At 45.3% G+C, this 9,448-nt stretch overlaps 2 protein-coding genes across 2 annotated transcripts; one reads left to right on the forward strand and one right to left on the reverse strand.

Annotated features, from left to right (window-relative positions):
• Positions 1-18: 18 nt before the first annotated feature.
• Positions 19-1,205, forward strand: ora4 (olfactory receptor class A related 4; the record flags this gene model as incomplete). The annotated part of the gene is made up of 2 exons (XM_083939342.1): positions 19-105; positions 189-1,205. The coding sequence occupies 2 exons, from the start codon at positions 19-21 to the stop codon at positions 1,203-1,205; spliced, it is 1,104 nt and encodes a 367-aa protein (XP_083795468.1).
• Positions 1,206-2,179: 974 nt separating this feature from the next.
• LOC310965823 (olfactory receptor class A-like protein 4) lies at positions 2,180-8,683 on the reverse strand (the record flags this gene model as incomplete). Its single annotated transcript, XM_083939576.1, has 4 exons — positions 2,180-2,392; positions 2,582-2,827; positions 4,437-4,700; positions 8,399-8,683. The coding sequence occupies 4 exons, from the start codon at positions 8,681-8,683 to the stop codon at positions 2,180-2,182; spliced, it is 1,008 nt and encodes a 335-aa protein (XP_083795702.1).
• Between the last annotated feature and the right edge of the window lie 765 nt (positions 8,684-9,448).

The raw sequence follows: 9,448 nt of genomic DNA on the forward strand, positions 1-9,448 counted from the left end.
CATGCAGAAGATGATGCCATGTCAGAGGTCCTCACTGTAGAGGCTTTTTTGTTTGGGCTCTTGGTTTTTACTGGCATCCTGGGAAACATCTTGGTCATCCATGTGGTGAGATAATACAGAGATGTTTTTCGTGTTGGTTGAGCTGAATGTTTTGAGTTGTTCTCAGTCTGTCTTGCTTACGTTCACAGGTGTTTCAGTCAGCCGTTGAGAGTCCGTCTCGGAGACTCCCCCCCTCTGACACTATCTTGGTGCACCTGTCATTGGCCAATCTGCTGACCTCACTTTTCCGCACGGTGCCCATATTTGTGTCTGACCTGGGCTTGGACGTGTCTCTGTCTCCGGGCTGGTGTCGAGTCTTCATGCTGCTTTGGGTGTGGTGGAGAGCCGTGGGCTGCTGGGTGACTCTCGCGCTCAGTGTCTTCCACTGCACCACCCTGAGGCGACAGCACGTGAACTTTGGACCTCTCGCGCTGCAGAAGGAAAGGCGTCGGGTCTGGGTCGTTCTGGGGCTGGTGTGGGGGGCAAATCTGGCCTTCTCAATCCCAGCTCTAGTGTATAGCACTCATGTTCACGGTAACGCCACTGTGGAGCTGATGGTGATCAGCTGCACCACTAGGCCTCTCCTGGGCTGCGTCTGGGAGTTCCCCTCCATCCAGCAGGGCTCAGCCTTCGCCTCCTCCTCGCTGGCGCTAAATGAGGTGCTGCCACTGGTGCTGATGGTTTGCACCAACCTGGCCACACTTCACGCACTGGCGAAACACATCCGAGCTGTTACCTCAGGGGGAGAGTCGGGAGGAACTCATGGGGAGCTGAACACACACGTGTCCACTGAACGCAAAGCAGCTCACGTGATCATGTCGCTGGTGTCTCTCTTCGTGGTCTGCTGGGTGCTACAGGTCGCCGCGGTGACGTACTACAACCATGACGGGGGACACCACGCCGAAGGGCTGCTGACTGTGGCTCACTTCTCTGCTTCGCTGTTTGTAGGATTCAGTCCCATGGTGGTTGCCCTGGGACATGGCAAGCTGAGAAAGAGAATCATGAGTATGATCCTGATGTGGTCTAAAGTTATGAAATGTCACAGGGAGGACACTGAAGAGGGGGATAAATCCTCAAAGACTGAAGGAAAGAAGGGAAAACAAGCTGTTTTTATTGTTCAAAAGGAGAGGGAGGTCATAAAAGAGAAAGTTAAAGCAAACAAGTGATGTTATAGTGAAGTGTGACTGCGATTATACTTATGTACTGAAAAAATACTAGAAGGTATACCCAAATAAGCATTATTTTGAGATATTCCATTAAGTGCAAGTCAAACTGAGACACGTGCAGTATGTTGTTGTCTAAGTCAAAAATAAAGTACAATCAAGCAGGTGATTTTTTTAAAGTTATTTTTTATTGTTGATTCTATTTTATCCAGTCCAATGTATCATTGCATTTTTGTTGCTTCCATCATTTGTTTACATTAAGCTGAGCTGTTTTTTTTTTTTAATAATCCTTTGAGTTTAAGCCCATATCACGTACAATGTCTCAACAGGGTTTACAAGCCTGTTAAAAATTCCCACGGGCTTAAACCCAGTCCAGTCTACGCCAAAGAAAAACTCCCAAATAAAATTTAGAGAAAACAAACTGCAAGTGATCATCAAAAGCTTTCTTTGAGGTCCAATAACGTACATTTATCAAAAGCTGTCCTTTTCTGTTTAATTATTATAGTAAACACTTTTGTATTGTGTTAGAAGGTAAGGTCACATGCTCAGTCAGAAACCATCATGGTAATTAAAAACTGTTGTTGATTGCCCTTTTTTATAAGCTTTAAGGAATCCAATAACACCGCTTATCAGATGATAACAAACAGCAAATTCATCCTACATTGAACTTATATAGCAACATGTTAGATTCAGGTTTAGACAGGATAGCTAATGTAAACATATTGCAATATCATCGAAACGAAGTGGTTTTGGTGGATATTTGTTTAATTTTTTATCTCATTTATCATCTGCTCTGTCTACATATTGAATTGATTGGGTCACCTCTAGTACAAATCCTTGTAACCTTAATTAGCACTTTACCTTTTTATTCAGGTCCATCAGTCCAACTCTGACCACACATCTAATACATACTATAACTATGAACCTTAACTTTCAAAAAAACCCTCTCAAAGTAACATTCAAAAGAGGAGGCCTCATCAGTGTGAGAGTGTAGACTTTAGGAAAGCACGCAGTCGCCGGTGGCCTACTGCCAGAACAGCCGGGGACATGGCGATAAAGATAATGTTGGCAAAACGAGCAATGACCAGAAGAAACTCTGCAGAAGAGCCTCGGTTGTAGTTGAAATAGTTGACAGAGATAATGCTGGTTCCCCAGGATGCAATGAAGAGCATTATGAGAGCAAGAATCACCTGAAGAAACACACAATGCAAAGAATGAGGGAAGTGAAACTGATGAGATATATTCACCTTAATTCCAATAAAAATGTAAAAACAATCGTGCATCTGTTCCTTAAATGAATTATCAGGTCTGAACAGATTGAACATTTGAATGTAACTATCCACCACTCAGCCTCTCTTTTCCACCTTCCTCTTCCTCACCTTAGCTGCTCGTCTCTCAGCAGGCACCCGTTTTATGACAGGTGCGTCTCCCGCCGAGCCCCGCATCCTGCCGTGGATGTAGAGTGTGTAAAGGGAGCCCAGGTTGGTTAAGGCCATCAGTATTACGGGAATTGCTTCATGGATAACCATAGATGTGGTAGCATATGCCAGGCCACTGTAGGTGGAGGGAAAGTTCCACACACAGCCCAGCAGGGGGCGCGTTGTGCTGCTCACCAGCATCAGGGTCTGAGGGAAGAGGAGGAAAGATGGTTGAACTGACACTGCGTGTCAGCAATTTAGGGAGTTGGATTCTCTCCATAGAAAAAGGGACTTCTGACGCTTACACATATTTACTGCAGATGTGTTTGAACTGAGTCCAAAGTTATATGCAGGTCCCTCGCTTCAGATGAAGTGTATTATTACCCTGTGGCATTTATAGTCTTATGATTTCAGTACACTCCACACCAATTGTCAAAGGAGAGACTGATGATACAAAAAGCTTGAACTCTCTTGGTATTATTAGAAAACTATCAAAACATTAAGTTAGTGTTAGTGCAGTGCTGGTTTGTATCATGCCCGTTCACTTGGACACCAGGAGACATTCTCAGGATCGACTTCTCAACTGTACTCCCTTGGGTTCTCTTATACAGTCATACAGACACACACACACAGACACACACACACACACACACAGACACACAGACACACACAGACACACAGACACACACACACACAGACACACAGACACACACACACACACACACACACACACACACACACACACACACACACACACACACACACACACACACACACACACACACACACACACACACACACACAACACACACACACACACACACACACACACACACACACACACACACACACACACACACACACACACACACTTCTTCCTTTCATAGTTATATGAGTGCCATCTATTGGCCAAATGACACCAAATTTATCGTGTCCAGTGTGTTTTCAACAGCACAAATGCCATTTTTGTAATATAAGCTCACACCATTTGAGCAAACTTTGAGGACAAGCTATAGCAAAATTGTATATCTATATATATCCGTATATATATATATGGATACAGTAGATTCATCTGTACCTACAGAATACAGAAACTTGTTTACGGTTCAAAAGTCATGGGCCAAAATGTCAAGGGCATTATTTTAGTGCCTCCACGTGGCCAAATTGCATCACATTCAACATAGAGCACATCATTGGATCCCCAGAAATACACCTGCCAAATGGGAAGTAGATCGGATGAACGCTTGATGACATATGCAAAGGGCAAACACACACGCACGCACGCACGCACGCACGCACGCACGCACGCACTGCTTTATAGTCAGATTCAGCACTTTTTGCAGGTTGGTAGAACATACTGTTCAAGTGCAGTGGTGTTTTTGTTTTTGCAAGTTTTAACTCTTAACTTTAATATAATGTAACAATGTACGCACAATTTTCTGAAAAGCATGCAAACATATAGACAGTTATCTAATTAGTTATCAAGTCTGCACTATTATTTTGTAAATGTTATGTTATTGTGTGATAATGCAGCTTATTTTTCTAAGTCTGCTTTAAATCTCCTCTCAACACTAATGTAATTTCATAATGATAATGTAACTTGAACAAAAATGCAAACTTGATGTCCACTGAATCTCTGTGGGGTCACACAATGAAAGCAAGAGTGTTGATTTTCATCCCGTACAGAAATGAATGGAAGGCTGAAAACACGCACATTTCTTATCACTGTGTTCAAAATGTCTAGCTGTTATGTTATGTTTACATAACTTGGAGAAAATAGGCTGAAACATGCAAAACCACAACTGCAGGCCCTCACCTCTGTGCTGTTCACGTCCCCACTGGTGGAAAAGATGTGAGCAGGAATGGAGTAAATGAAGTTGAGAAGCCAGATGAGGGCCAGAGTCAGCAGCAGGGTCTTAGGAAGGCCTCGGGACATGTGAAGGCTCCCGATGGTAGGAGCCACACGCCTCAGTGTCTGGAGATGGAACGCACTGAGGAAGAGTGTTGACCACACATTGACGGATCGCAGCCACACCCAGATACCCATGAGGAACTGACACCACTCTTTGGATGAGTACAGCTGTAAAAGAAAGAGAAGGGTGCTTATTCACAAATTTGGAACTTTTGACTAATGTCCCACAAAATCACACGTTACTATCTATTTAACTGTCTGTTAAGTTGCTATCTATCAAAGAGTGATGATGGCGATTGATCATATGACTAATGAATGCGCTTTATTTGCTGCCTTGCCCAGAGTGTCTGTGGCGACAGTCGCGTGCAAAATTCAAATGCAGCGCTCTATTAGTCAGCAGCAGTGGGTCTGCTCCAGTGAAGCTAATCACTGAAGTGTAGGCTGCGTTTCATTGTAATCGGAAATCGGGGGCTTCCAACTTCTGAGTCAGGCTCGCTCTAATGTGTCTGACCGCAAGTCCATTTAATTACTACTGACTCACAATGAAGGATCAACAGACAGAGAAAGAAGACAGCGGAAAATGACGAATGCAACTATGGTTCTATGAATCCTGGATGACCGCCAGAGGCAATGCTTCACACTGGATATCTTGCGCAGGTCGAGCATTAATATCAACCAAGTCACATGTGATCTTGGATGACCCCTGGTTAGGTATAAGTCCCGGTGTCATCCACAAGATCATTTCTTATAGAATCTTCTTGCGGTTCACGAGATTCTGAGTGACCTGGAATTCTGGCGGTCATCCAGGATTCATAGAACCGTAGTTACATTCGTAACTTTCGTTCTATTTCATCCTTACTGACCGCCAGAGGCAGTGCCTCACACTGGATGACTCATACCAACAGAGTCACAAGGAATCCTGAGTCCGACCTCATAAAGAGGAGGCAGAGGAACCCAGTCAATGAACCATGCCCAATGGATGGGGAGTGGCAACCTTCACTCTGTTATATATATATATATAGAATATGCTTGGCAACACCATGAGGCCCGTGGCTCCTGTACTCCAGGGACTCTCCCCTCAGAGTTCCCAAAAATGTTGGAGAGATTCCTGGAAGGGTGGAACCCTACCCCTTACGGTAAAAAATGATCATTCTCCATGCGGCCCACAGGAATGACCAGGGGTACAGGGCGCTGTTCTGAAAAAACACAGCCCTTCTAAGGATCATTGTAACAGACAAGTTGCAAGGGCCCAGACTGGGCATAACCAACAGTTATTTGGCCACATTATGCCAGCTGAGCCATCCATGAATCAATCCACAGACGAGGCACGTAGCACACAACAAGTTAGCTGAAGTTATGCAGTTGTGGCCGACAACCATCTAATTTCTGCCTGTGCCCAGGGTTCCGAGGGAGGCAAGGGTATCTGACACTAAGGTTAGGTCAGATACCCATGCCTCCCTCGGACACCAGCCTGTGGTTCCCTAGTGTGTCATTGCCAGCCCTAACATGCTGCAATGAAAATAGCAGTCACAGACATCTTCTTCTGTCAGGGTGGAGGAAGACCCTCCCCGATTGCAGGAACCCAAGGATGGTAGGTACTGAACAATGCACTTGTTCATTTCTAACTGGTTGACAGTTTGTAACAGAGACGTCTGACAGTTTTAATACTGCAGGGGTTCTGGCATTCAAAAAAATCATTTTTGGCAGAATCTACACAATCTCTGGGTGGTGAGTCGGGAACTCGAGCAGCTCAACCCTTATAGCAGAAGGCAGCAAGAGTGGGATGGCAGAACCAACCCCTGAGCTGAGACACGAGGCCTGTCCTGTCAGAGAGGCCCCTAGGGTATCCCACAGTAGAATCTATGCACCAGTGAAAACCAAGTCCCGTCAGGCCACAAGGGGGCCACCAGATGAAGTCTCTGGCCCGAATTAAGCACTCTGGGAGGCATTAGTAAAAGCAGAGGTTAAAATCATGTTGGAGAAGCATAGAGAATACTCCAAAACCATGCACAAGCTGGAGTCCATTTGTTTAATGGGACGTAGTCCATATATACAAACTCTCTCAACCTTGGTCAAAGGAGAGAGGGCCCTGTTGTGACACCCCAAGCTTCATGTGTCAGTGTATTGGGCCACATGGCTTCCAAGTAAAAGCCCTTCAGCCCTCTCTGCAGGGGGCACAGTGACAGCAAGCCCAAGGGAACAACAGATATCTATCAGTTGGGCCAAGAGGTGAAGAGACTGACCGTATTGCAACAACCCGTCCTATTGGGAAAGGGGAAGAAGATGTAGAAACTGGTCCATGTCCTCATACTGACAGAGTTCAGAGTCACACCAGCTATGGTAATGCTCTAAAGAGGGGCCAAGAAAGCTCCTCTCTGAATTAACCATGCCCAACCAGGCTATATGAAACATAATGAGCGCCTTCTCCTGGGCTACCTTAACCTAGGACGACGCAATTCCTCGTCATCGATTAAAATTCTTATGCGACTGCAGTGAGAAAGGGTAGTGAAGGCACATCTAACAAATACTCATGGGGAGTCGACTGGGGAGCACCCTGAATCTGAAAATTACAGCCTTGCAAGGCAAAACGAAGGAAGACTGTGGTGGAGCAACCCAGAAACCGAGGATCGGGCATCGGTCATCATTGATGGATGCAAACCTTTCTCCCAAGCATGAAAAATGTCTGCCCTGCCCAATGCTGACTGCTGTGTTGAATAGCTGACAATGAAGAGCTCATTTAGTTCACTTTATCATAACGCAGGAGTGTGAATGAGCCATCACTGAGGCTGAAGGAGGACCTTGTGAATGCCATTTGCTGCAGGGAAGGTGGTGGGGCAAGCATGAGGTGAGAGATGCTGATGCAGCCCCTTGGTGCAGCATCATAATCCCCTAAAAGTAGAAAATCAGTGCCCTAGGAATAGGACAAGAGTCGCCTAACGTGTGGCCTCAGCCTTGTCCAGGGAATTATTAGGACAGGAGAGGTAGTTTCAATCGCTGACATGGGCCAAGGTCAAACTTTGCCACATCAATAGGCCACTGTAAATGGCAAGTCCCTCAGGTATTGAAGGGAATAACAGTTATCCTGGTGGTGCACGGAACACGCCTGAAGAAAGCATCAGCAAGCACGAGTTGATGACAGTATATCCGGCTGCAAGGTGAACCCATGCCATTCCAATGATGCACCCGTGATGTTGTCTTGGACCTCAGCCGAGAACCATGACCCAGGAGCATGAGCCAGGCCAAGAGAACTGGAAAGCCTCCCTTATAACACAGTAAGTTAAGTGTGCGGCCGAAGCTGCCACATAGGCAATGTTACGCTCGGAACAATTAGCCCTGGTTAGATTGGGTGTCCAACATTGAGCACATGATCCTGCTAGCATCCCACCAAGATAGCATGAGCGAAAGCACTCTGCTAACTGGGAGACCAGGGCATGAAACAATGTGTAATGCTACAGTGAGAGGGGAGCGGGAACACTCTCTTCACTGACACAGTAGGTTGTCAAGAAACATTTAGTCCTGCATGTAACTTAACTTTTCCTTTTCTGTTCCAACTACCTTCAGGGAACAGGGTATACAGTGAGAGGGGAGCGAAAGCTCTCACTTCACTGATGCAGTAGGTTGTTTTGAAACATTTAGTCCTGTATGTAACTTAACTTTTCTCTTTCTGTTCCAGAGGGTTGAGATGTTTGATGTCAAAATCTGGCTGCAGACAGACATACCTGACAAAATACGTGAAACTGCCTCTGTTGTAGTGCCCGCTACGGTAGGTGTCTCCATGACCACATTTTCCCATAATGACACACAAGGTGAAAACAATACATGTCGCTGTAGCGCCTGATAACAACTATTGATCCAACACCACATACCTCGAGTCCTATGTCTGAGATGATGAGCAGCGTGTTCCTCATCACAGACACCAGCAGGCTGGACAGTGCCATGTTAATGATAATGATGTCCGAGTTACGTCCTCCACCACGGTCCGTTATTACACTCTTACCAATCACCCCAACAACGGTTGCATTACCCAGGATGCCCAGCATCACCAGGAGGATGTAAAAGGTTGTTTGCACAGGTGACACAGAGACACGAAGTCCCATCCCCACAAGCGTCGTGTCTTCATATTCCTCCATGTGGTCGTTCATCACAGCCATTGTCTCAACAACCTTGTCTATGAAGTTTCAACAGCTGATGTAATGTCTTAAAGCATGTCCCATCTTCATTTTAATGTGTCAGGTGAATATAATTCAGTTTTCATACTCCAGCATGCCACCGACATGTTGTGCACCAGTATATTCACCCCACTGGTACTTTGTGCTTCTTGTGCTCTCCTCTGCAGGTGCACTCAGCTAACTTAAGACACTCCCTTTTGGAGCCAATGAAAGTAGACGATCCTCCTGTGTGTCATCACAACAAAAAACTGACATCAAAGGTGTTTTTGTACTACAATCTGGTAGGACAGTCCCTTTGCCATCACAGAGCCAAAAAGCAACGCAATGTCTTATGCCTTGGGGAGCTCAAGGTGCATGTTAATGAAACACAGGAGATTAATCAGCTTCCCTGAATAAAATGTGCTGCCTCTGCAACTTGATTTGTTCGCAATCATCCTCTGGGAAGTGGAAGCCTTTTTATTTATGTATGTTCTTGCCTGTGAGTGGATTTTCAGCAAATTAACACCCCAAAAAATTATAGCACTTTAATCTAATGTTTTGACATAAATACTAAAATACAAGATCCTTCCCTAAAATAATCCGTTTATAAAAGTGAAGCATGTGCTGTAGTATAACACAGGTTATGGTGGTGGTAGGCTCCTAAAACACAGGATAAGCCAGGGTTCAATTCCTGTCCGTCATAAACCAATACACAGTTTTTTTTTTAATCCTAACCAAGTGTTTTCCATGCCAAACCCTAACTGTTAC

This window comes from Echiichthys vipera, assembly GCF_963691815.1.
Source record: "Echiichthys vipera genome assembly, chromosome: X".
Taxonomy (NCBI): Eukaryota; Metazoa; Chordata; class Actinopteri; order Perciformes; family Trachinidae; genus Echiichthys; species Echiichthys vipera.